Source organism: Scomber japonicus, chromosome 6, assembly GCF_027409825.1.
Source record: "Scomber japonicus isolate fScoJap1 chromosome 6, fScoJap1.pri, whole genome shotgun sequence".
NCBI lineage: Eukaryota > Metazoa > Chordata > Actinopteri > Scombriformes > Scombridae > Scomber > Scomber japonicus.
Window position 1 is genome coordinate 27946152 of NC_070583.1, and position 27416 is coordinate 27973567.

Here is a 27416-nt window from a genome sequence, read left to right on the forward strand (position 1 = left end):
ATCAAGTACAGTTAGATGAGCAAGCACACAGCCAATTTCACGGTGACCTGTGCAAGAAAGATAAGAAAACTCGAGTTTTAATGAGAAATTTCTAGAGTGCCGTTGTCATGGCAGCCATCCACAACACATGGGCCAGTGAATAACCACACAGTTCAAAGCTCCGAATAACCAGCCAATCAGAGGGTCGGGTTAGCGTCACATGACCCGGTGTCGGAGTGAGTTTGGTTCTAAGTCATATCGCGTTGCAGCTCCATAGTGACCGTACCTACCGAGCAGGGCTGAGCGGCGGGGGATTATTATTCATCATCATCATCATTATTATTATTATTATTTGAAAACATTAATCTTAAATTTTGTTTACAGCTTTAAAAAAAATCCGTGGAAATGTTCAACAGTAATCTCAGGGAGTTTGATGAGGATCCCTTCTTCTCGTGAGTTACTGCCTGTTGTATTAAAGGCAATATAATATATAACGGTATAATACTGTAACTAACTTTAGCTGGAAGTGCAGCAGCATCATGCATCAGCGATTCAAATTTAGTTTATGACCTGGATAAACAGATTTAGCAGGTTTATTCCAGAAGAGTCGAGATAGGCTATAGATGCATTGAAAACTCAGATTTAAACAAAAACAATAAAACAAAACAAAATAATAATATGAAGTAAATAAGTGCTTCTGCTGGAAATGTTAACCCAAGTTCCACTTTACATTATTGTTATTATCTCTTGAAAACAGGACTTAAACTGGAAAACAGCGGGAATGCTTATTGTATTTATGTAGCGCTGACCTCTGCAAACTATAAAACTAGGCCTATTTATATATGCAAGTTAACTTTAAACTGTATGATGGAAATGTATTTGAATGTAATTATTGTGTATATAACATTATTATGTAGTGCAGCATTATTTTCTGTCCATCCATGTAACTTTTAAAGCTTGTAACAAATTTGTATCATTTTATAGATTATATATATAGATTTTTACATTTTTAATAAAACTGAAGCACTCAGTTCAATAAGAAAATAACTAGTAATGTATTAGTTTTGTCTCACAGTCCCTTTGACTTTTTGCACTAGTGGACACCTGCTGAGTTAGTGTGTTCACATTTGACCTGACTTCTTTAAGTGTAGAGTGTAAGGGTGGCTGAAATTATTTTAGGGGTCCTGCTTATTTCAGCAGGTTGTGTTCACTGGAGAATGTATCATTAATAAACTCTAATCTGACATGTGTGAAAGGAGTTACTTTTCAATGTATGAACAGAATGCCTTTCTCTCCAGGGACCTTCATCATGGTTTGCAGTCCTGACTATCCTCCTGCAGAGAGTACCCCACTGATTTTTGAGACTCTCTGTGTCTTTACTTCTTCTTCATCTCCTGTAGGGATCCCTTCCGTGCCCACAATGATCACATGCGACACATGATGCGTAGCTTCTCGGAGCCATTTGGCTGGCCCGTGATGCCCAGTTTAACGGATGGGAGAAGCATGGCGGGGCAGCCCAGCTCATCCCAGGCACTGAGCGGCCAACACAGGGTGAGAACATGCATTTCTGGAGGCACCTTTTCAATGTGAGATGTTGGTCAGAAGTAATAATACACAACCCGAGCTCTACCAAGTGTTCTACACTATCTACGTGGGATGTAGTTCAAAGCCCCTGCTGCAGCATTTCTTTATGCTTGCCTGTATGGTACAGCCTTACGACCTTATAACCACAGAAGATTAGCGTTTGGAGGAAGTGCTAAGTTTACTAAGGTTATAGTGGAAGCTGGCCACTGGCAGCGTAACTGGAGCACCACTCACTGAGGTATGGGGCCATGTGAGTCTCTGGTTTAGTGGAAGGGCAACCCCCTTGGCCTCTTTGGACAGTCATATCTATCCCTGACGAGCCCTATTTATAGAGTATTGTTCCACTGACACACTGCTTTCTTAGATATACACACACAAACTTCTTTGACACTCACACCAATAGGACCACGGAGAATTCTGCTGAGATGAGCTGCGGCTAAAAATAACAGTTTATTTTGATATTGTGCTCGTTGACCTACTTGGAGTTGTCATTTTAACCTTTTAAAACAAAAGAAGAGCAATGAGTTTGTCCTAAATAGATCAATAGATAAACTTCTTCCCTGTGAATCTTGGTTTTCATGCACAGCTGTTAATATTAGCGAGGTATGAGTACAATGGTTAAAGAATACTCTGTTTCCTCAGGGACATGATGATGTTCATTTTACAGGCTTGCAATGCAAAGGCAGGCAGCAGGATAGTTTTGGTCTGCCATATTCTGCACCCGTTAACCTTTCCTAAATCAGCCCCTGCACCGCTCATTCATCCCTGCTAAGTCAAATTTAGTCCCTGTCACCTGCTTTAATCCTGGTACCTCATGAGGGCCTGTATATTTATCCTTGATAATGACTTAAATCAGAAGCCTTGACTCAATAGCCAGCAACTTGATTCCTCTTAATTAGCATCATGCCATTAACTGGCTAATGCCAGCTGAGGAGGGGCACGGAGTACTTGACTGATGACCTCGGTGACAACGGGTGAACTGGAGCTACACTGCAATATGTCTATCCAAATAACTTTGTTTAATCTTATATGAGGAGCAACATACTGCATTTGTGTTCAATTCTGTAAGTTCTTGACAAGATATTGTTTACTGATACGTATTAAAAAAACAGTTTCTCAGTCCAGTGGCAGATATTCTTCGGCTTTTTCTCAGAACAGCATAGCATGAAGATTCAATTACGTGTTCAGTGTAGAGTTTTTTTGCAGCACGCTAACAAAAAGTTCTTGTGAGAATTTTGTGGCTCAAACAAAAAAAAAAAAGATGTCTCCAGCTCCAGATCCAAGAACGATCTTTGTTAATTCTCACTAAACAGAATACTTACTGTATGGTAATGGCATTGGGGCTAACTGGATTACCATAAGGATCTACATTTTTTCTCCCACAAAACTTCCGTAGCTTTCACACACGCATACACACACACACATACACACATACACACACACACTCATTTATCTGAAGATAAGGAGCCGTCCTCTGGTGTGCAGCAGTGTCAGAGGGTTGAATCTCTGGTGCTGTGTTGTTGGCTTTGTAAAGCGGCGTATGTGTGGATGTCATGGACACTCTGTTTTCTCATTGTTGCTCTTTGGGTCCATCTGTTTGGCAGAACGTGCCTTGGCAGTGCCGGTGCATTAGTAGCTAGATGACAGACAGCTCGCTCTCATGCCGCTCTCCAATATCACAGGCACAAATGTGCACACAAAACACACACACATATAGTATTAAATGATACTATTACTCTCGGTCACAGCACGCAGAACAACACAGGGCGTGCTGACACACACGCAAATATGCACACACATTAGCTACATAATGCCTGAAAGTTCTACTACTTGTATTAGTTTGCATTAAATTGTCAGTGGAAACATAAGCCCCTTCTTATTGTCCACGGCTGTTATGAGTTCTCACTTATCCCATTTTCCTAAGTATGTCCATGAGCTGCTTCATATCATCTTTCATAGCTCTCAGTCGTCTGGCCAGTTGTTTCTAAAAAGCATCACTCTAAGATGCTCTAGATGATCATGAGAAAAGGTTTTAACAGCTCGAGCATAACCAGAACTAATATAATCTTTGTAGTCAATTTGTATGATTTAACTCAGACTTTCATCCTGCTCTGGCATGCTGGAGAAATAAAGTAGAAAAAAAAGAAAAAAGTCTGTCAGTGTGAAAGTTATCCCTCACTGACACCACCACAGTCAGTTTAAGTGCCTCCTCATTTCCTCTGTGGTCTTCGAGGTCTACAGTACAAGCTTGAATCTAACAGAATGCCTCCAACTCCCCAGAGGTGTACACATTCCCAGGAGTTGGGATTTGCAGTGCCTCCTCTCTTTCCCCTTTAAGCATGGATCACATCTACGCTTCATGTGCCCCCTGTGGCGTGACTCGCAGCTCCCCGAGGAGCGGAGCGGCAGGTTCAATATCAGACTGAGGGAGAGAAGAGGATGTCAATCTGCAGTAGACCAGACAGCCAGTGTTTAAAGACCACTGGGTCCAGGTTCCTCATGTTGTACCCTCAATCTCTCCTCTGCTCAACCCAGCCCAAGTCTAAATATAATGCTGTCAGATATGTAACAGGCATTTATTAGTTCATAGATGCCACTCTGGGATAAAATTGGCCACAAGGCTTCATAGATACTGGTCAGGAGTGTTTTACATCAGCTTGACCTTTGAAAAGAGCTGAGAGTGCAGCCCTGGACTCTTCGACCCCCACGTTAGATCCCTGTCCTGGCTGGTCCATCCCGCCCTCCGCAGCCTTCCTAGAATGAAGCTCGGTTTCAGTGTTAAACCTGCGCTAATCTCCGGCAATGCGACCCAATTACGCATGGAACACAAGTCATTCAACACCCCACTGATTATGCACAATACCCCCCGAACAAACACACACTCACACACACACACACAAGCACAAAAACACACACACACATAGCGATGGCTGTTGAGATGCTTATCCTGGGCCGCAGGGTCATAAACACCTGCGGTTTTGGCCCAGAGAACATGCGGTCTGGCTGAAAGCTGCGGGCTGCTCCCTCCTCACTGGTCCGTTTACTGGTGCTTGCACTCCCAGAAGGTTCATGGCCTTGAAGGGTTGTGTTTGAGGCCACGTGGAGAGCTCTGCGTAGCCGTGTCAAGGGCTTAGTGACCGATGTAGGACAAGCTCACAACAAAACCGGCGGCTCACTGCCAACAATCTCAACGAACATGCAGAAATTCAGTGTTGTTGCTTAACTTGTTTTTGTTTGAATTTTCAGGATATGAGCCGATCACTGTTGCCCTTTGGCAGTATGGACAGCACGGTCAGTAAACCACACTATTGTATGACTTTCTCACTTAAACCCATCAAACCTGCTAAGTGCAAGATCTAACACTTCAACTCTCCCTCTGTTCATCACTTACTGACCCGACATAAGCCTGTGTGTCTGCTGAAGTGGTCAGTAAAGCGGTCACAGTGTTTCCTCTACAGTACGTTCACTGCAAACTTTCACCATCGTGTCAAATCCTGGTTTATTACCTTTAATGTCTTATCATCATACTGCAAGTTAATGTTTTCACTCAGTAATTATTTGACCTTGAGCCTGACTGGAACCGCACCAACCTTTTACATTTACTTTTTGAGGTCACCAGTACCTTCACAGTGCTCTATGATGTATAATATATACAACTTGTCAGTGCAAAATATATATATTAAACAGTGTATATGCTAAAAGTTTGCCTCTCAAAAAGATAATAGCTCTTTAAAACAGACTTCACAAAAAAGTTTTTTAATCAGCCAATATCTGATTTAATTTCACAATAATTATAATCGAATCTAAAAGAGAATACCGTAGTTACATTTTACAAGTTTTGCTAACAATAATTCTAGTGGAAACACTGTGACCAATACTTAAAATGCAAATCCAATCCAAAATGTAACTCTGCTCTTTGTTATTAAATCTGAAAGACAAGGATGCAACCAGAGTGACAGGGTTGTTTAAATTCCTAGTTATGTTTCTTTGCTGATGATGCGACTATTTCTTCTCAATTCTGGTCAGAACGTGAAGATATTTCAGATGTGAGCAAATCTGAAATGCACGGTTGATTACTGGCATTTTACTATGATATGCATGACTGTGTCTGTATCACGCCAGAAACCTGTCGCACCTACAGTATGCAGATGATTATTTAAAGAAAAGAAAAAAAGAGACAAAAATTTCAAAGCTGTTTCTTTAAAGGAAATGTGATAGGTCTAAATAAAGACTGAGTTACAACAAGGTGACCACAAGGTGCTCTGCATATACATAATAATGACAGTGATTCAATTGTCAGACTAAACTGAAAGTCAATCAGTGTAATCACTGGGTCTGAAGAAACGCAGAGCTACACGTGTTGCTCTTGTCTGTGCTAACAAAAGATCCTTGATGATGTTTTCACAGGTTGAATGTGCAGTCTCTAACATAAACACTTTACATGTTCATTGCCAGTACCTCCAGCATTGAAGTATATGTTGTGTGCCAAGCGTTTTCATTTTGAATAATAAAGAGACAGTTTACAAGGTAGTCAAACAAATATAACAATCAAGACATCATATGATCTGTTAAACAATCTGCAATGAAATGCCAGAAAAATAGAAAGACCTGTATAGTCTCAATATAACTCAATTCAACAACCTTTATTAAACATGCAGCTGCTGCCCATTGATGCATTTAACACAATACTTCTAAACTATTTGATGCAGATGTGAACTGGAACAAATTTTAAGAAGAGATAATAAATTGCATGTTTATTGTCATGCTGGATTTAGTTCTTACTTTAGGTTTCTTATAAATGTTACTGGGTCACACATGGTGAAGTGATGGAATGTGGTTATAGAGTCTCAAACGGCACATATGGAAGACACATATAGCCCACTGTACTCTTTGCATGTATGTTTGTTTATATGACAGAGTTGTTTATTAGCTGATAATGCCTAGCGACCAGGTGGCACATATGAGCCCAGCTATCCAACTGGTCCGGCTTATGGCTGTTCTTTCTGTCTGTGTTGGTGCAGGACTTGATGAGGAACCCTTTCGGCATGGTTGACAACATGATGGCCAACATGAGGAACAGGATGCAGGAGATGCACAGAAACATTGTGAGTTCACTCAGGTTATGATTTTATGTTCTCATCCCTATCTTTCTGCTGCTTTCTCAGACTGTTTTGGTACATGAACTGCAGCTGTTTAACGTTGTGTATGTGTGTGTGTCTGTGTGTGTGTGTGTATTTGCCAGGATAACACAGCTTCAAACAGCCACTCATTCAGCTCCTCATCAGTCATGACATATTCAAAGGTGGGAAACGAGCCTCCCAAGGTTTTCCAGGCAAGCTCATCGACACGCCGTGCCCCAGGGGGGGTAAGTATCCAATCACCTGTGCTACCACATAACACCGCAGTACAGTTGAATACAGCATTATATAGTAAATCATGTTTTATTATCAGATTAAGGAGACCCGGCGAGCAGTCAGAGACTCCGAGAGTGGTCTGGAGCAGATGTCCATTGGTCACCACATCCAGGACAGGGGACACGTAGTTGAGAAGAAATTAAACAAGAAAACAGGAGAGAAGGAGCTTATGCAGGACTTCCAGAATATGGATGAATGTATGTCTGCACATTGTTTTTACTATTACACAAATAAACAAATAGCAAATACTGTGTTTCCTAACATGATCCTGATCCTCCACCCGCAGCTGAAGCACAGAATTTTGACGAAGAGTGGCAGCAGGAGTTGTCCAAGTTTGATCCATCGGGTCCCATGACTCGCCCGGGGGAGCCGCAGCTACGTGGTGCTCAGCGGGCAGCCCTCCCCGCTCCTAAGCAGCCCAACAGGTCAGACAGTTCATGCTCAGACACCATGAAGTGTTGAAGACAAGCTAGAATGTGCATTTCAGTATCAAATGACAAACAAGTGGGAATAGCTGACACATTATGCTCTGTAAAATATGCTAGTATCATTGTGTACTGTGTTTATTTAATTTCTCTGTTTTGTGTTTTACACAGAGAACGAGCAAAGGCCAAGGCTGTGGATAAAAGCAACATGAAAAGCTCGACAAAGCAGTAAAAACATTGGTCTGTCTGTATGCTCATTAAAGTCCTTCAAGCATTATACAGTACACTCCTGTGCTCAGTAACCATACACACCGCCCCAGTCTCATCAACATAAAAGACACTGACCCAGAATCTGAAATATTTAAGAGCTCATATTTGTGGTTTTAAATATTTTGGCCCGATTGCATCCATTTTTTTATTACTGCTGCCCATTACTAGCTGGCAGAGAACCGAAACCTGCTGAAGATGGCTTTTCCATTACAGTGGACATTTAATCTGGTCCTCTGGGGGTCAACTTTCTCCTGCCATCTCACTGTTGTTATTTTGAATCTCGACATGGTTCACAGCTGATTAGGAAAACACACAGAGGAATGAAAAGACATGTAGGGTTTGGGGAGGCACTATTGCTAAGTCAGGAATTGTATAATTCATGAAATTAAAATCATGGCAGTTCAAAGAGAAGAAGAAAAAATGAAAATCCTGTGGTATGCTTTGGAGGATAGTAACAGTAATGTGAAATAAATGTGGATGTGGGCTGTAGAACATGTACAACCAGCAATTCGAGAATTACTACTTGTAGTTGCTGATAAGAGATTTCACAATAAAGGTACAAAGGGTCCTTATTCTTTCACACCAAACCAAGAAACCAAAGGGATCATTAGCATTTCTATGGATGTAGTGGGGTTCAAACAAATAGGCCAATACAATGTAAAAAAAGAAGGGTCAAAGACACTACTTGCACTACAAGCAATACATCTATAATATTTTGCATCTGATGAATTGAATTTGCTCTCTGATTTCATCTGTTTGTCACATTATGTCATTTTTATAATGCAACCAGGCACAAAGTGTAGTGACCCATTTACTGACTTGTTTGAAATCTACTAATGCACTTCCAATATGTCTAAATTGTCTGTTTGTAATTATATTGTCTAGTATCTGATGTTCTAGATATATGTATTTTATCTGCTGTAATCTTTGTAAAAAGAAAAAATAATAAGCTTCCCTTTTTATATTGTTACTTTGGTTTCTCTTGTTTTTCATCTGATGAACTCGGTGCTGCGTTGCACAAACTCTTGACAACGTCTGGATTATTCTCAGTAATTCTAGCTTTGTTCTTGTATATTTTTTTCAAGCTTTAAAAACAAATTCTATGTCAACACAGACTATCATCTAAAAATAAAAATGTAAAAATAAGATGATTGATCTGGTGTTTTGTTTTTTTTATAATTTCCAAACCAGCTTCATACGGGAGGAATAAGGACAATTTGAAAAAGTTAGTATATGCCTATGCAGTGTCTATGAGAGCGTGAGCCTGTATTGTAATGATCCTCTTGTTGTGCTTGTTTGGTAGTGACCCAGGGTAGTATTTTTGGATTGGAGCACTTGTCAGTAGCTCAGATTGGTCTGAGATGTTACACAGCTGCAAGCCCACCAGGCTCCCCGCTCACGTGCTTCTGTATCAGACTTTATTAATTCCTCTCTGCAACATATGATAGGAAGGAACCTCTTACCTATATACAACAGCTCAACAAGGATCCAAGTATAAGCCAAATTTATTCCAGGAATACAGAGCATGCAGACAAAAGTGGCATGCCCCTCTAGTATGTTTATGTAACATGGAAGATGAGCCACTTGAGAACTTCTCAGGGTGCCGGTCAAACGTGTTTTATGATTCCCTGATTTATCATGTGGGGGAGGAAACGTATTGTGGAATTGGAGATTCAGAGAAAAAGTTGGCAAAATCAGTTAAGTCTCTTAAGATTCCCCAGTGTTTGGCAACTGTTCTGTTGCCCCACTTTATCAGAATAGCTGCTTTTAAAGCATAGATACAAAAGAGCACATAATTAACTTTATTCTACTGCCACTATAAATTTTAAATTACAAACTGACATTTTATTGTATTATTTTACTATTTTCAGTACTCAAACTTGTAAAACATCAATGCCAACAGGTAAAATTTAACCATGTTTTGTTTTTTAACCAAATTATCATCCTCTGGGAACTGCCACATATTCTTGTATAATTCCCCTCATAATTTAATTTTCTCACCACAGTACCTGCACCTACATAGGTTTCTGCACTTTTAAAATGATGCTTTGAATAATTTAAAAGCATTTAATCAGATAAAGAGGATACTGATGAATATTATCTTTTCCATCTTGAATAGTGAGAAAACACCAGCATCAGTAGAAAGATTTTAATAGTCAATACAAATAAGCTACAAAAGACTTGTGAGTTTTGAGTTGGCAATTACAACTTTGCCACCACCTGCTGGTCATTTTAGATCATGACTGTTTGTCAAGAATATTTACACAGCGTTTACAAGGAACATAAATTATTTTTTAAAAAACAACTAAATACACAGGATCTTGAGAAATGAACAGCAAATATGAAATTCCAAAAAGCCAGCGGATGCATAAAGAGTCGGGTTAGTGAGTCCAGGACTACATGATTCCCTGAGGTTGTCCTTTTCCTGCAATCTTCTTGGAACACTCCAGCAGAGCGTTGTGGATATCTTTGGCACAGGAGATCTGAGATTTGATCATGCAGAGGTACTGGGCATAAGACATGGACTCTGTCTGCACTGTGTCTGGCTTGGTGGCTGTTGGAACCAGGTTGGGTGAATGTTTGGCACTGTCGATGCTCTGGGAGAGGCACTCATACGCCAGCCGCTGCACAGAGGATAGAAAAACATTACTTTATGTTTTCAATTGTAAGTGTGGACATCTTGTGTGTAAAACTGTTTTCTAGCACTACTCTATTCGTATGTGTCCACTCAATTTTAACAAAGACACAGAATTAGGCTGTAGAACATGTACAACCAGCAATTCGAGAATTACTACTTGTAGTTGCTGATAAGAGAATCACAATAGAATAAAAATAAAAATAAAAAAAAAGGTACAAAGGGTCCTTATTCTTTCACACCAACCAAGAAACCAAAGGGATCATTAGCATTTCTATGGATGTAGTGGGGTTCAAACAAATAGGCCAATACAATGTAAAAAAAGAAGGGTCAAAGACACTACTTGCACTACAAACAATACATCTATAATATTTTGCTTCTCAAATAGAATTTGCACAGAATTAGGATTGAAAATCAGTTTGTTTTATGGGAGAGTTGACAGTAGAGCTGCAATGATAAAACAATATATCAATGAAGAGAAAAACTATTTTGATAATCAAGAAATTGTGTGGCATTTGATTTCTCAAATTCAAGAATTTGCAGCCTTTCTTGGTATTATATATTGTAAATTGTATATTTTTAGAAAAAATTAAACATTTAATGTACTTTGTGAATTTAAGCCTTACCAAGCACAGCTCCAGCTGATCGCACAGGGCATAAAACTCCTCCAGGCTTTTGTCAAAGCGCTGAACGGTGGTGTCGCTACTTTTGCTGAACCAGTTTAAGAAAAACAAACACATTGAAAAATTAGAAACTTTCTTTCAGGTGCACTGCTGTAAAACGTTCAAACCCAACCCGGCTAAGTTACTCACATGCCGTTGTCTATTGACGTATTGTGGGCCAAATTCAGGGATGCAATCTTCATTAAATTCTGAAAAATTAAGAAAAACAAGGATTTGAGCTTTATTTTCCAAATCTTTAATTTATCTCTCAAAATTAAGAACTTGCACTGTGAAATCGTTTGCACAACAACTTTGTCGTATGTGTGACATGTTTGGGGCCATTTTTAGATATTAGCCTTTAGCTTGATGCGGAGACAATTACCTGTAGGCTTTCTTTCAGCTGTGGTATAAGCATCTTAAATCTATGAACGGGGTCAAAGTCTTGCTGTTGACTCAACTGCTGCTGCTGCTGTTGTTGTAATGAAGCAGACTGTTGTAGTCCGGCTTGAGACATCGAAACGCCAGGTTGTTGCTGTTGAGAAGCCATTTTTGACCGGCTAGCTGCGTAATTTTTTCCTTTTTTTTTCTACCCGCATTCTGTGAAGACCCGCCCCTACTCTGCCTCTGATTGGCTCTGACTGTAATAGGCTCTGAATCTAACCAATCCATTCAACGAAGGCATCATGTACTAGCCAATCAGAGGCAGAGCAGGGCGGGTATTCGCGAACTCCCAGTGGGAAGAAAGCCCTACAAGCCGGAAAAAGACTATATCCGGTTCCTCGTTTGCAAAGTAAAAGCGCTATAATTATTGTAGTAGCTTACTACAACAGCACTATCTCAAAATAATTACTTAGTATCTCAAAATTAATTACTTATCGTATTATTTGCTAGTATCTCATCATTTTGAGATTATAAATCATTATTTTGAGATAATAAGTGATTATTTTGAGAAAGTTTCTCATTATTCTGATGTCTTTCTTTTTCATTTGCGGAAATGGGCTTCGATACATTTAGTATGCGTCAAATATAGGAGTAGTTAAAAAAAAAACGACATTCGTGTATAAAATATTTTTCCAAATTAATGAAATTATTATCCCCAAATTCTATTGTTTTGTCCGCCAACTGGACACCAAATTTTATATTTTCATGTGCTAAAATCAAAGTACTTTAAACATTATAGGTTATCTTATATTGAAAAGCATCCCCAAAAAGCTCCTGGTTCGTTTGAATGAGAGCTGTGCTGCGTTCCCATTACCTAGGAATTAGGAATTCCGACCTGGAAAGAAAACCATTTCTCGCCATGTTAACCTTTGATAGCAATACCAGTTAATAAAAAACACATTTTACCGTATTCTTCTCACGCAAATAACGTAGCAACATGTCCACAGATATAAGCTGAACATTGCTGTATGTACGACTGGCTTAATGAGACACAAATAAATCAAAACTGCTGAGAATTCTTCCTCAGCAGATTTTATCGTCGGGTCCCTGAACGCATCAGCAGCAGCGGCTGAAGAGGGAGGGAAACCCCGTAGTACAACACAACAGCGCCATTCGGTAACTGTTACTGCAACAGTGTCCAAAATGGCAGGAGCTGATGGAGACGACTCTCTGTACCCTATCGCAGTTCTCATTGATGAACTGCGAAATGAAGATGTTCAGGTAATAGCATTAGTTTCCTTTTGTATTGTACGGTCAAATAAATGAAGCCGCGTTTGGTGTATTTTAGTCCGACGTCTTAGTGTTATATCTAGCTAACGATCCCGGCCAAGGCCTATCATGAATTTTCTAACCGGGCGCACCCTTTACCAATCTATCATGAGTTACGATGCAAAAAATATATAATGGGGGGGTTTTGGTTGACATAGTTTTTAACTGTAATATTAAGCTAATACAATGAACTGCGTAAAGACTAGCTATATCTTCATTTCATTGATTTAGCCGCTTGTGTTTGAACGTAGCATCGTAGCAGTAAGCGGTGGCTAATGTTAATGTTAGCAGTGACAACAGCAGAGCGTCCAAGGCCGCAGTGGGTTAAACTCATGGGTATTATTAGCTTGTGTATTCCTCATCAACAAACTTAAAGCTGGCATTAAAAAAAATCATGATTTACACTGTTAGCTAGCGTCATTTCTCGTGATAATATTCTTGTAATTGTACTCGGTTTAGCAAGGTGTCATGATGCTTATTCATTCGCAGTGCCTGATAAGTTGCGTAAGCTCTATTATGAATGCTTTTTTTTAAAAAATGCTTTAACTTTTGCTTATTTTGTCTACAGTTGCGACTGAACAGCATCAAGAAGCTGTCCACAATAGCTCTGGCCCTTGGTGTAGAAAGGACTCGCACTGAACTTCTACCTTTCCTCACAGGTAATAAAGTCATTCCTTTTTTACCATTTTAAAATCACCTGACCTATGATACAGCAGCTGTGTCATTTTCACTAAGTTGTCCTGTAGTAAAATGTTTTAACAGTAATTCCTGTAACAGTTTCCTAGGCCAGGAAATGGTTTGGAGTAAGGTGAATGTTTTGGAAAGGTTGTGAATTAGGGATGACCCGATCCGATATCAAAGATAATGGATATAAGACAGGCTGCATGAACTTGGACCTCCACACACACTTTTAACATGTCAAAAATCAGTAGATTTATTTAATATGAATGTACTAATCATCAATTTCTATATTGAGCTTTTTAATATCTAATTTGTGATCTGAAGCCAAATGCTTCCTCTGGATGTATTAATAGCATGTGCCCATCATTTAGTGAGATCAAAGGATCAAAGTGTCAAAACACCTGTGAAAAGGCACCAAAATACAGGAAATGACATCTACCCTGTAGTATTATGGAACATTTTTGAAAATTCAATGGTAAAAATGTGTGAGAACCCTGTTTTAACCTTTTTAAAATCACCTGACCTGTGATACAGTAGCTAGTTTGTTTTCACAAAGTTGTCCTGTAGTAAAATGTTTTAATATGGTGTACCTTTGACCTGACCAAGTTGTTGCAATAACTGTCAGGTATGGTGTGAAATTTTTAGCCCTGAACATACACTGATGACTATTCATGTATATGCAGGAATGTTTGTTTTAAATTATAACCTTTCTGTTACCTTTTAGACACCATCTATGATGAAGATGAGGTGCTCTTGGCCTTGGCTGAGCAACTTGGCAATTTCACCATGTTGGTGGGAGGGCCAGAGTATGTCCACTGTCTCCTGGTGAGTTTTGTGGTACTTAAATCACTGGAGAGTTAATGTAAATGTGTGCATATTAACACATTACATTTTGCCCTGATCTAAGCAGTAGTGGGGAGCCTGCCACTTTTACTGTTTTACTGTTAATATCAAATACTGTACCAAAGGGAAAACCTAAAATGTCTACATATTGATTACATCTCCAATAACTGCATCAAAATATCTTTTGTGTAAATAGTTGAAGAAAAGGGATTAATCCTATTCTGTCTTGACACACAGCCACCTCTGGAGAGCCTAGCAACAGTGGAGGAGACAGTAGTCAGAGATAAAGCTGTTGAATCCCTGCGGAAGATCTCTCAGGAGCACTCTCCAGTTGACCTGGAAGTCCATTTTGAGCCTTTGGTCAAGCGACTGGCCAGTGGTGACTGGTTCACTTCTCGCACATCTGCTTGTGGTCTCTTTAGCGTTTGTTATCCCCGTGTCTCCAGCACGGTCAAGGCTGAGATCCGCCAGTAAGTGACGTTTTCTCAAACTGAGGAAATTATGTACTCTGAAGTATTTTATGATTTTTAGGTATGATTGTTTTTTGTTTTTAGGCTTCAAATAAAGACACTGTCTGCAATCGGTTTTGGGTACCTAATAGAATTTATGTTTGGTTATCTCCTATAGGCATTTCCGCACTTTGTGCTCTGATGACACTCCTATGGTGCGCCGTGCTGCAGCATCCAAACTGGGAGAGTTTGCCAAAGTCCTGGAGCTGGATTATGTAAAAAGTGACATAATTTCCCTTTTCACTGCTCTGGCTTCTGATGAGCAGGTATGAACATTTTTCTTCTTCCTACATTACGTTAACTTTCACTTATGTTCTGCAGTTCCTTTTTATATGACTGTTAAACTCAGCGATGGCAAAACTGATCCCATTACCTTTTTACATCAGGACTCCGTACGGCTGCTTGCAGTGGAGGCTTGTGTTAGCATCGCCACTCTGCTGCCTCAGGAGGACCTGGAGACCCTCGTGATGCCAACCCTGCGCCAGGCTGCAGAGGACAAATCCTGGAGGGTTCGCTACATGGTGGCCGACAAGTTCTCTGAGGTAAGAGCCTCTGTTTGCTGTCCCATTTTTCTTTTTCCCTTCCTTACTGAAATCCTGATTAAATGTTGAATTTAAGAAGAAAAATCAGAATGGAGTGGTATTTAGAGCTGTCCAGTTCCTGAGAACCATTTATCTTCAACAATATTGACGCCTGCATATTGCAAACTAGGCTTAATGCCAGCACTCTTGTTCTTTAGAGTGCACAGGCACCCCCAGCGCTCAGAGTGGAAATGATATTTGAGTGTGTGGGAACATTTTGACATTTTGCAAAACTGAATGATGCAGGCAAAACAATATAATATTAACCCATCTGAGGGAATATTAATGTGGGTTTTTTCAGATAGCTTATGAGTACTGCATCCTGTCAAGGTGATACTATAAATATATACTAGTTTATCTTGACAATAATGGTCAGATTTATATACATGTGCTGCATATAGCCATACAATGATTCATGTCACACACAGCAGCACATTAAAACTGAATGATATGAACTGCAGCAGTGACTCACCGTCAACTGGTAACGTTGAAGCACGTCTCCTGTGGTTGTTAAATGGTTTAAATATGAATTCACCAGTTTTATTTTTCGGCAACATGTCGCACGTCATAGATCAAGAAACACAAAGTGGGCGTGTGAGAAACTAAACTAGTAATGACATTTATCTTAATTTGGTACAAATGGTATGTAATGTAATTTGATGGTTTGACACAACATTTTGTGTAACATGCAAACTTACACAGAAGTTGTTGAAACAGAGCTTTTTTCATCTTTGATAGAGTCCAGCTTTCTGAGGCCTTGAATTGCTTTTAGTGTTTGTTCTCAGCTGGAAACCATCTTTAGCAGGATCCAGAGATGAAATGGATAATACAACTATCATGTGACTCTTGAGTTTTAAAAAAACAACACACAAATCTATTCTTAAATGTTTGTGCTCCTTTTAGTCTTCACTAAAGTGCAGCAGTTACACATTTATGCTCTTTTCCATGCTAAATATGCTCAGTACGGTTTAAGTCTTATAATGCCCCCTCCTTCAACCGGACAGGCCCAAGCTACAGCTGACCTATTTAGTTAATTCAGTGCTATTTGCCAATCTTTGAACATTATTCTAATTAGCGCGACAACCAACTATTGTTTTCATCGAGTAATCTGTTTATTTTCTCAATTAATTGTTTTATCCAAAATATGTCGGATAATAATTTTAAAATGTTTCCCAGAGCCAAAGATGACATCGTCCCCAAAACAGGACTAAAGCAAACATAACATTTACATTTGAGAAACTGGTATGCCTCAAAACCCAAAAAAGTCAGTTATTAAAGTAGTTGCTGATTAATTTAATTGAATAGTTAGCAACTCATCGATTGACCAATTGTTGTTAGCTGTAGTTCTAATGATGCTCAAACACGTTGGGCCCCTTGTTAAAGCTAGGGGATGTTTTATGCACAATTTATGAGCAGCTAGCATGTCTGAAGCCTGTTTTTGTGCTTTCCTTAAATTAAAGTATTCTACAGTTGTGGCCAATTCGTGTTTTCTGCTTCCGCAAGGGTCCGTATGACATAACCGTTATCTGCCCATCTCCACGAGGGTCCACACACAACACAAACTGTACACATTGCAAGCGCGTCAACTGCGCATGTGCTAGAAAAGCAAACAGAAATGACCCTCTCGTTTACTGCATGTCTTTACTATGTTCTTCTTCTCAATAAGCTGTAACATATAAGAAGTCCTCAGCTGCATTCAGACTGAAAACAGCTCTGTTACTATACGAGGGGCTGTGTTGGTGTAAACATATTTTTGTTATAAGTAGTTGTTCAGCCAAAAACAACAAACACTGGAGCTCTTCTTGCATATGCATGGAACGCCATCTATGTAGCAGACCAACGCGGACCCTCAATTATAGTATGGAAGGCTGAAGTCGCCGAATATTTGAAGTGTAAATAACTAGAGGGGATGTGGCCATCTTTTCTTTTTTTTTTTTTTTTTAATCTCAGCATTTAGTGTTATAACAATGTACTTCAAGGCTTTAGCTTCACACTAAAACCTTCTCATGATGCTGCACAGTTAAGAAAAATTGAATATCTTTTTATATTACATCCATTTAATGCTTCAGTAGAGCATCCATAACTGGGTTTCTGTACTCTGAATGATTATCCAGTCTGTTGTAATGTATTCAGGATTTTTGTGTGTGAAGCTATGAGCAGGTTTGTGGAGTAGTAAACATAATAATTAACAGCTAATTGTCCAAGTCAATGAAACCACAGCTCCACCTTTGATAGTCAGAAAAGCCTTTCAGCTACAAATTACCTGTTATTTTTTTGTCACGCCAGTTTATACTGCTTTTCTAACTTAGGTATCAATGTTTTGTATCTTATTCTTTCCTTATCTTAAAACAATGGCAGATCCAATATAGCATATTTTTTGTATTTATATTTTTTCTCACTTGTGTGGATATTGAGAGAAGTTGTTTTCTCTTTGAATGCAGCTCCAGAAAGCAGTCGGACCAGAGATCACCAAGAACGATCTGGTCCCAGCCTTCCAGAATCTGCTGAAGGACTGTGAAGCTGAGGTCCGTGCTGCTGCCGCCAACAAAGTCAAAGGTTAGTCCATGGGTCACATTAATTGGTAAAAGTATGAATGCCTTTATGGAGACTTGAAGAGGTTAAACTGAGCAAGGCTTCAGCTTCTTGTCCAGTCCGCTCCATGATTTACAGACTATTGTTTTTTCCTTTTTGTTAGAGTTCTGCGAGAACCTCCCAGAGGACAATCGTGAGCAAATCATCATGACTCACATTCTGCCCTGTGTCAAGGTAAAATAAGAAATTAAGAAAATTCTGTCTACCACACAGGGACACTTTTCTGGCGCTCCATTTCTCAGTTGAACTTAAAACTCTTTGATTTGTGTTATTAAGTGTTGAAAAAGACTAGAGGCTCGTCTTTTTATAGTCTCACCCAAAGCGTCTACGCAGACATGTGGTGTTGTGACATCCGATTAAAGGAAAACTTTGTCTCTACAACCTGGGCCATATTTGTGTAGTTTGGGCCATTATTCCTTTTAATAATGACGATTTATTGACCAACTCAAATACTAATATCGTGCAAACAGAAACACAAGAGTCGCACACACATCAGGTCACAACTGCCAATGTAATTAGAAAATCATATTGATATGAACCTGAAAATCCACAAATGCTAAACCATAAAAAACACCAGCACATCAATTGTAACAACACTCTTACGTAATTGTCAATTTGATAGAAACTTTGTAAATAAAGTTGAACCACAAAGCTGCTCTGCAACAACACTATTTACAACAGACAGTTGTGGGTACTCATTTTAAATTGCTCTTTATTTTCTCTTCCAACTTTGGTAAAGCCAGTTTTCTTAACAAGCCATTTGATTTTATGACCACTTGTGTTGCTTGCCCTACTAGACTCCACATTTAACCAGATTTTCCCAAATCTTAACAGCTGGTGACTAAAATGTAGTAATTGACTGAATGATGTTAAAACTATGGAAAACAAAAGTATCCTTCAACAAGGACTTGGAGGAGACAGCAAATTTTTATGATTTCTAGTGAACAATGAAACATGTTAGTGTGCATCATCAACATGAACACACTAAAGAAGAAGAGGTGGTTTGATATAACAAGTAGGAATATCTATCTATACATAGACGCCCACTACTGTAACAATAACTGGCTTCAATACATGTTTTGTGTTGCAAAAGTCAAGAGGCTGAGACATCAGTCTGTCTGTGTTGTTCAGATTTTAAACAGCAGGTGGCACTGTTGTTTTATTATATCACACTGTAAATTACATTGTAGTGCCATAGATAAAAAGTGATTATATTTTAATGTTTAATTGTGGTAGTGGCAGAAGAAGCAGACCAGATCAATTTCAGGATCTATAGACCCCCGTTAGTAAAGGGAGCATATAAATGTTGTAAAGGGCCATTCAGTTTAAACTGACAACATATTGACAGTAGAGTTAGAGTAAAGCTACACATGTAGCCATAAACTGACACACCAACGTAGAGAGCTGTGTACATAACTTACGATAATGATAATATAATTCAACAACACACTTTATATGACACATAATACTTAAGCATTGCATACACTTCGTCATAGGCTTGGTGATATATGGTGCAGCATGTTGTTTTGGATTTGGAGCAAATATTTTCTCAAAAGTGTTAAAAACCTTTTAAGTCCTTTAATGAGTTTCTACTAAAACGTATATGGTAGATAAAAGAAAAATAATGCTGACACAACATTTTGTGTCACTGATGTTAAATGTGATCAGGGAACAGAAACGTAATATTCATGCTTCCCTTTTTTTTTTTTTTTTTTTTTTTTTTTTTAATATGTCATTTTGTTCCTGTCTACATCATATTTGAATGATTCAAACAGTATTTAAATGCAATGACTGTTGTCTACACTAGTATTAAGCCCACTTTGCTGTGTATTTACACCCACGTAGATTATAGCCTCCCTCTGCGTAGTGTGTTGTGAATATGACCGACAACAGCAGTCTAGATGTTTATTTACGTACTTGCTTTCTCAACTATTTGTTTGTTCTAATCTCTCTGTCTCCTGTGTGTCCCGTCCCTGACCAGGAGCTCGTTTCAGACACCAACCAGCATGTGAAGTCAGCCCTCGCCTCGGTCATTATGGGCCTTTCAACCATCCTGGGCAAGGACAACACAATAGAGCACTTACTGCCTCTTTTCCTGGCTCAGCTCAAGGACGAGGTAAAGGAAATGTAGACTTCTAATTGTTGGACACAGTTTTGTTTCCCCCCATGTTTTTACACTGCTAGCTTTGGAAATCGTCACAGGGTTGAGTCTGACCAGCTTCCTTTTTGACCTTTGGTGATCAGCATATCTGAGACAAGTTAAAGCCACTTAACTGCTTTCATCACATTAACCTTGCTGCCTTCTGACCTGGTAGGAGGATGATCATGCAGTTGGCAGCCAGACTTACAATTAGAAGATTGGATTGCCGTGTCTGAAGCTGTTACATTAACAAAATTGTAGATGCAGTGGGATTTTTGTAATTGCTGTGGGTTGTTGGGATCTGTGTATGTATACTATGTGCATAACAATGGGCTGGGCTGCGGCTGACGCATGTCTGTACTTTCTTGTAACGTAACAGGTTCATCTAGAGTAACAATGGCCCAATCATATCTTTAGTCCAATGAATACATTTCCATGGGGCTAATTTGCATATTGAGATTAGACATGAGTATGGCAGATAAGACACAACTGTATATAAATGTTTTGGGAAGCTTGAGGCTGTCAGTTCTGCCACTGCTCTCCTTAGTCCTATTTAAAGATGGCCCATTTTCTTCACAGCACAAAACAAGACCAGGAGTGTCTAATTAGATTACAGTCCAAACTGACAGCTTTGTCTCACAAATTTCAATAATTTAAGGTGCATGTGTCTGAAGCCAAATGCACAGGGAGCGAGACTGAGAACATTCTGTAAAAATGTCAAGAGATGAATTATTTCGACTTGTTTCCGTGCGTTATTTTGCTGCGAAGTTAACAAGGCCAGCAGAGAGTGGTGAATCGTGCAGTTTTACGTGTCTGCTTTCTGGAATACGTGCATGAATTTGTTTTTGTTTTTTTTCAGCTCTTCCCAATGTTAATATCCTGTCTTGATAAGAACTAAAGCAGATCTCCATTTAAGCCTCTTGGATATCAATCTGGGTTACATTATTCAGGACAACAGTACTTGATCTAATCTTTTTTGTTTAGAGTGACTAAAGTAGCTTGGCTTGTACAGAGCCAATAAAATTTGCACTTTTGAGAGAGTGAAAAGCAGGGCCGTAATTGCTCAATACAAGGCTCCAAAAAAGTTTCTTTTTGCTTGACATTTATATCAATTTATAGTGAAAATGTGTCTAAAGTTTGAGACTTGGTTGTAATAATGATGTGCTGTCATAAGCTTAACTGCTCATTTCAATGATCCTCCTTTCACAGTGCCCTGAGGTGCGTCTCAACATCATTTCCAACCTAGACTGTGTGAATGAGGTGATTGGCATCCGTCAGCTCTCCCAGTCTCTGCTGCCGGCCATTGTGGAGCTAGCAGAGGACGCAAAGTGGAGGGTCCGCCTAGCCATCATAGAGTACATGCCCCTGTTGGCCGGCCAGCTGGTGAGTCAAGGAAGACCTCTGAAACCATATAAAATGTTTTAAAGGTCTTACTAATTCGTACCATGCGTTGAACCAGAATAGATAGAAATGTGCAAACAACCAGACTTTATTAGGCCTGATTTAACTGAAGGTGCCCAGGAAATTGATCCAACTATGTTGTGTCCTCGTTCTCTCAGGGAGTGGAATTCTTCGACGAGAAGCTCAACACTCTTTGTATGGCCTGGCTTATTGACCACGGTAAGGACGCTCTTGGGTTAAAGTTTTCCAATCAGCTATTTCAGACATCGACAGATATAATACACTAAATGTACTGTATCATGCTAAAAAGCCACTAAATGGTATTATGTTAATTCCTATATCCCCTTTCTGTGTCCCCGTTATAATGTACCAGCCCCCCCCCCCCCCCCCCCCTCCTTTTTTTATAATGATTTCGCAGACAATTTAGGCAACGTCTGCTTATTGTTCATTATACACTTCTGCGAGGTTGTATCTGACTCTTTATCAGTTTTCCGTATCTCAGAGCATCACTGTTCTCACTCACTGACAGGTCTCCTCTTCATACCCTGATACCTTTTTTAGTAACAGGACAAAGAGAGACTCAGGTAGAAGGGGAGGAAATGATGAGCATAAAAGGCGGTGGTGAGAAAATTAAGACCTGAGGGAGGGATGAGACGTGGCAATTTACAGATCTCTGCCAACATATAAATGTTAGTAAAAAAAAAGGCTGTGAATAAAAACCGTTCTTCTCTGTAGCTCTGTCTACAGTCAAATATAGCTGTGAGGAGAGAAAGAGGATGGTGAAGTACAGAGTGAGGAAAGGAAAGGTTTTGGTTTTCAGAATCTGTCATTAGACACCATAGTATAAATTAACTGACCTCTTGTACTTTTAGACGCTCTGTATGTTTATCTCAAGCTACTTGCCTTAACCTTGTTTCTCCCTGTGAAATTTATACTGAGTTATAGGAAGTTAAAACTCACATCTGTAGGAATGGAAATCTGACAGTTCGACTCTCGACTGAATGAATTGAAAGGGGGAACTATTTTCAGTCTCCTGCTCTGGTATACTGTGTGCCCAACTCTTCCTTGGTATCTTAATTCCACCAAAATACAACATGAAACATAAGTGGCAATTAAGAAAATGGCCTGCAGTCTTTTTTTCTTTCTATTTAAAACTGCATTAATGGATTTAATTTAAAAGCATCTTACAGCCTCCTGCATACATGACAGTAAAAAACTGAGGGGGAGTCAGAAACAGACTGCAGCATTAAACAACTTAAAACAACTGAGGTAAAAAATAACTCGGCGCTCAGTGTGCTAATGTTAGTCTCTGAGGGATGGCCAGGAAAGTTCAAAATATACTTCACTTTCATCTCATAAAGGTAATTAGTTATGAAATCAAAACATTTTTGCAACGCTGCCTTTTGTGAAGAGTACTCAGCTCTAGCATGTGTGCGCTGTAGACGGTCGAGGTGCTGTACTGCCCTCACAGTTAAGTCATTGTGAATCAATGTAGAATCATCCACATCCGCATTGTGATGCATGTAAGAATCAATAATCCCCCTCCCCCCTCCCTAATCTATAAAGTGGAGTTACTGTGGGTGAGCGTATCCCTGGGCCTTTGTACCCCTGGCTCACCTCGCTACCCAGCAGATCATCCATATTCAAATGCTGGATGGGCTGTGTACTCAAAGAGCTACACAGCACATCCCGCTTATAAAGCTGTCTTATGCATACATTTTTCCCTGAGTATATAGTGTTCTCCTCATCGAGTTTTCCAATTAGAGAGACGCGCGCTATTGAGGACAAAGGGCCAGCTGGGTTACATCATTGGAATGTTGCTGGTGTTAGTTTCTGTGTGTGTGTGTGTGTGTGTGTGTGGCGCTTGGGTTAGGGCTGTGCCACCCTTACATAAGCCCTTTAAAGAAAGACAGGACTACAGAAATCAGCCCATGAATCTTTGCCTCACTGACTCTATTGCAAAGACCTCCCTCCTCCTCTCTCATTCTAACACATTAACCAAACTAATTTGACTTGAAAATATCCACAGTGTGTCCAACCAGGGTATAAAATAAAGGATTTTCTAATCTTCACATGTACTGTACTGCTACTGAGAGACTCTATTGAATGTTTTTTTTTTTTTCAAGCTGTATAATCCACTGTACAGATATATTAAGTACTTAGTTTTTTATTAAGACAGCACTCATACAGCCTCAGTTGTGAAATACCAGGATATCTGAAATAAAACCTATTCAGTCTACAGAGAATTATCAGCTGGCTCTACAGATCCCCTCAGCTTTACAGAGCTTTATAGTGGTTTAGTTTTCTTGCCCACAACTTTTCTGTTTTGGTTTACTGTCACTGTTTTCAGCTGCAGCGGCACACTACCTGCCCCGCACCAAATAGCAAACAGACACAGTAAGCAACTAGCTGTTGAAAGTAGCCAAGCATTGAGTTGGTTGTGGAGGGAAAACGGAGCTATAATTGAGTGAATGTTGTCTATGTTGCCAAAAACAAAACCTTAAAATGCTCTGTGACCGCTGGACGAGTAAATAATTAGCAATCGTTGGCTAACAAGTTTTTCACATCAACTTTAAAGGTGATGACATGTTGTTGTTGTTTTCGCTGCCCCTAAGTGGCCAAAATAAACATCACAGGTTTAAATGCTTAAACATTACTGTAACTCATTAGCTTCTTTACCACACACTTGAATTGAAGCAGCAGGTTTCTATGGGGGAGGAGAAAAAAAACAATCATCTTGAGTGCACTAGAAAAGCTTAAACCTCTGTAAGCAGTCTCATCAGGTTAATGTTGTCCGTTGCGTTGTTTATCGCGGGTTTGTTGGATTTCATTGCATTTCGCTTGTCTCCCAAATTAATTAATGTCACTGTTGTTTTCTAGTGTACGCCATCCGTGAGGCAGCTACCTGTAACCTCATGAAACTGGTGGAGAAGTTTGGAGCCGAGTGGGCTCAGAACACCATCGTGCCCAAAGTGCTGGGTATGGCCAATGACCCCAATTATCTGCACAGGATGACCACTCTATTCTGCATCAATGTGAGTCACTACGTCAACCTATTAATGAGACCCTTTTTCTTTTGTCCCATACCATTCACCAGCCTTTCTAAGTCTACACAACTTACATTTTGACCACCTCTATTGTGCATCTTAGGCTTTGTCAGAGGCTTGTGGCCAGGACATCACCACTAAGCAGATGCTACCAGTGGTCCTCAAGATGTCCAACGACCAGGTGGCCAACGTACGCTTCAATGTGGCCAAGTCCCTTCAGAAGATCGGCCCCGTCCTCGACAGCAAGTATGTCCCAACATCAGATGCTTTCTCTCCGTACAAATCAGACCAGCATTGAAAAGTTGTCTAATAATTCCTCCTCTCTTCTGTGTTTGTCCCCAGTGCCCTTCAGACAGAAGTGAAGCCAGTGCTGGAGAAACTGGCCACAGACACAGACATGGATGTCAAGTATTTTGCCCAGGAGGCTATCAGTGGTGAGCACTTCTCTTGGTTTTCCAGTATGTATGAACTTAGTCTGCTGTCTATCTTCCAAACTGATCCCTCCTTCTTCTCTCCACAGTTCTGGCCCTGGCATAACCAACTCAACATGACTAAACCAGACAACCACCCGAAAATCAACGCAACACTTTTACAAGATATTTATTGATGTTCAGGAACAACTGGTAAATGTATAGAGAAAGCTGTTAAGAATTGTTTTATCCTTTTTTCTTTTCTGTTTTCTTTTCTTTTTTTTTACTGTACAATGGTAGTCCATGTCCAGGCATAGCACAGGCTTATTTGTTAACCTTCCGCTTTGCTGTAAATCGGTGCTTTTAACAAAGGCAAAATGTGATGAAATTGCATTAAGTGGTGCATGCTGACTAATGTGCTACTGTACTAGCTAGGCATCGCTAATCACGACCCCTCTCACATTCCTCCCTTTTTACATCCTTGGCCACTGTTGTACTTTAGCCACAGTCATCGCTGAATACCACATGTCTATGTCCGCTACTCAGCGCCCAGCGCCGTGCTAGCTCTCTGCACTTTTTTCTCCCAGTGCTAGACTTAAACTTTGAGCAGCAGATGGTGCAACAAGCTGTTTATTTTGCCGAGCTTCCTCTCGAATCAGCCCTTTGATCGCTCTCTTTTTCCCAGAGACACTGGTGTGGCTGCCCAGAGAAGTGATTGAAAAGTCTGTGCAGGTCTAAAAGGCAGTCTCTTTTTGCACCAGACCAAACCTATTGTCTTTCTTCAATACTTAACAGTGTGGCGTTGTCCATCACTGCATATAATCTGATGAGCGCTCTCATTGATTGCATGTACTAATCAATCTCAAATAGTGTCCTTGCCCAACTCCATCTACCAGACTACCGTAACTCCTCTACACAGTTTGTTCTCTGCTGCAACACAGATTGAATTGGTTGAACAAATTAATTACCTCAACCCAAAGTAATAGGGACCAGCTCAGTCTTAGAGTGTTGCTCATAATTATCCCTCTTCCAAATCCACAGTGATTTTGTTGATGTTCAAGGGTGGGAGTAGTAATGTGTCAGTTGTCTGCAATATGTTCTCGGCATTGCTCTTAATCTCTGTGCCAATGACTTTGATCAGCAGTTTTGTTTTTTCTTTTAGTATGCCTGGATAAACAGTTTTCATTCTTTTCTGTAAGGGACACTATTCCTTGGACGTTAATAGGATGGTAAAGCTAAATTGACTAAAGCTATCGGGTCTGTTGGATTGATGAAATTGCGACCACGTAGTTTCCCCCTTATGTCCATGCTAAGTCCTCCAGTGTGTATGAGATTTAATAGCATACAGTCGGAGAAGGACCACCCAAGGATCCGTGCTGGTGGATCTGTACACAGTGGAGAACAAGTGCATGCTTTCAAAGAAAGTGGGATGGGGGACATGGAGCATGTGTACGTAAGACTGCATAATGTTTTATTATGGGGTGGGAGCTGGGATGGTTATGGGCGGGTTGAATAAATGTATCGTCTGTGTTGAAAAAAGAAACTTTTGTCTTTTCCTGAACTCCTCCCGCTGTTCCCTCCTCCGCCCTCCCCTCTCAGTTTATTCTCTTGAATAAACCTTGATTGTTGATTGTCCTGTATCACGAAGACTGTGCTTTTATTTTTATTTTGAGATCTCCTCACAATTGGGATGCTGTACTACTGTATCTTGACCTGAATAAAATAACACAAAGGAACCAGTGTAATCTGCTTTCATAACTATTTACATCTCCAGTACATCTAGACCTCTCGGCTCTGTAATTACCAGTTTCTTACTGCATGATGACAGCTAACAGGAAACGATAATATCAAAACCACTGCTTTGGTTGTTTGGTTAACAGTAAAGATGATTTGACATAAGAAGCATATCACACAGACGACACAATAAAATGCTATTTATATCCAACTGAGGTAAAAAATTATATTCCAAAAAGTTAAAAATACTTTTAACATCAATAAAATTCTCATATAAAAATATAATGCATACGTGATATGCAACATGATAGAAGTAGTTTCACAATGAGTCATACGTTTGCTATGGGATGACTAAACGGATGTTTTGAGACAGTTTTAACTGTTGGATGAAGTTAATGTAAACAGTCTAGAAGTATAAGTCGTGTGAAAGTACTGAAAGAGTTGAAATTGTAATGGAAGTGTAGAGCAGATAAACTCGTTAAGAATAAAAGATGAAAGCAGTGGATCTATAAATTGAAGCACTGAGAGCAGTTGAACAATGACATTAAGAGCAGCAGAAATGTTTAAAAAGTAAAGATGAAAACAGTTGAAATGTTAGTTTACTGTAACAAATGAAGGCAGCTGAACTGATGAAAGGTCAGCTGACATGCAAGGCTGAAAGGTTATTTGACACAGTTGAAATGTCAGCTGTAATGACTTAATATGTAGCGACTGAAAGCAGTTAAAGTGTCATTTGAAAAGAGAGAAGATGAAAGCAGTTGAAATATCAGTGGAAGGCTTAAAAAAATGACACGTGAGA

General features: G+C 39.7%; 3 protein-coding genes across 4 annotated transcripts; 2 read left to right on the top strand and 1 right to left on the bottom strand.

Annotated features, from left to right (window-relative positions):
- Positions 1–344: 344 nt before the first annotated feature.
- mlf1 (myeloid leukemia factor 1) lies at positions 345–8810 on the top strand. The gene is made up of 8 exons (XM_053320971.1): positions 345–431; positions 1380–1530; positions 4810–4854; positions 6585–6668; positions 6806–6928; positions 7015–7174; positions 7264–7402; positions 7574–8810. Exons 1-8 carry the CDS (start codon positions 385–387, stop codon positions 7632–7634), a joined length of 810 nt encoding a protein of 269 aa, XP_053176946.1. The 5' UTR covers positions 345–384; the 3' UTR covers positions 7635–8810.
- A 997-nt stretch (positions 8811–9807) lies between these two features.
- Positions 9808–11531, bottom strand: med29 (mediator complex subunit 29). Of its 2 annotated transcripts, none has more exons than XM_053321005.1 (4): positions 11352–11531; positions 11120–11178; positions 10934–11018; positions 9808–10296 (listed from the first exon to the last, which is right to left on the bottom strand). In XM_053321005.1, exons 1-4 carry the CDS (start codon positions 11514–11516, stop codon positions 10069–10071), a joined length of 537 nt encoding a protein of 178 aa, XP_053176980.1. In that variant the 5' UTR covers positions 11517–11531; the 3' UTR covers positions 9808–10068. The 2 variants fall into 2 exon arrangements, with proteins under 2 accessions (XP_053176980.1, XP_053176979.1); XM_053321004.1 differs by having other exon boundaries at positions 10934–11022; positions 11118–11178.
- Positions 11532–12487: 956 nt separating this feature from the next.
- ppp2r1bb (protein phosphatase 2, regulatory subunit A, beta b) lies at positions 12488–26619 on the top strand. Its single transcript, XM_053320684.1, has 15 exons — positions 12488–12631; positions 13248–13338; positions 14085–14185; positions 14441–14673; positions 14831–14978; positions 15099–15254; positions 17735–17849; positions 17989–18059; positions 19867–20001; positions 21235–21408; positions 21585–21645; positions 24307–24461; positions 24577–24719; positions 24816–24907; positions 24994–26619. Exons 1-15 carry the CDS (start codon positions 12554–12556, stop codon positions 25008–25010), a joined length of 1770 nt encoding a protein of 589 aa, XP_053176659.1. The 5' UTR covers positions 12488–12553; the 3' UTR covers positions 25011–26619.
- Positions 26620–27416: the final 797 nt, after the last annotated feature.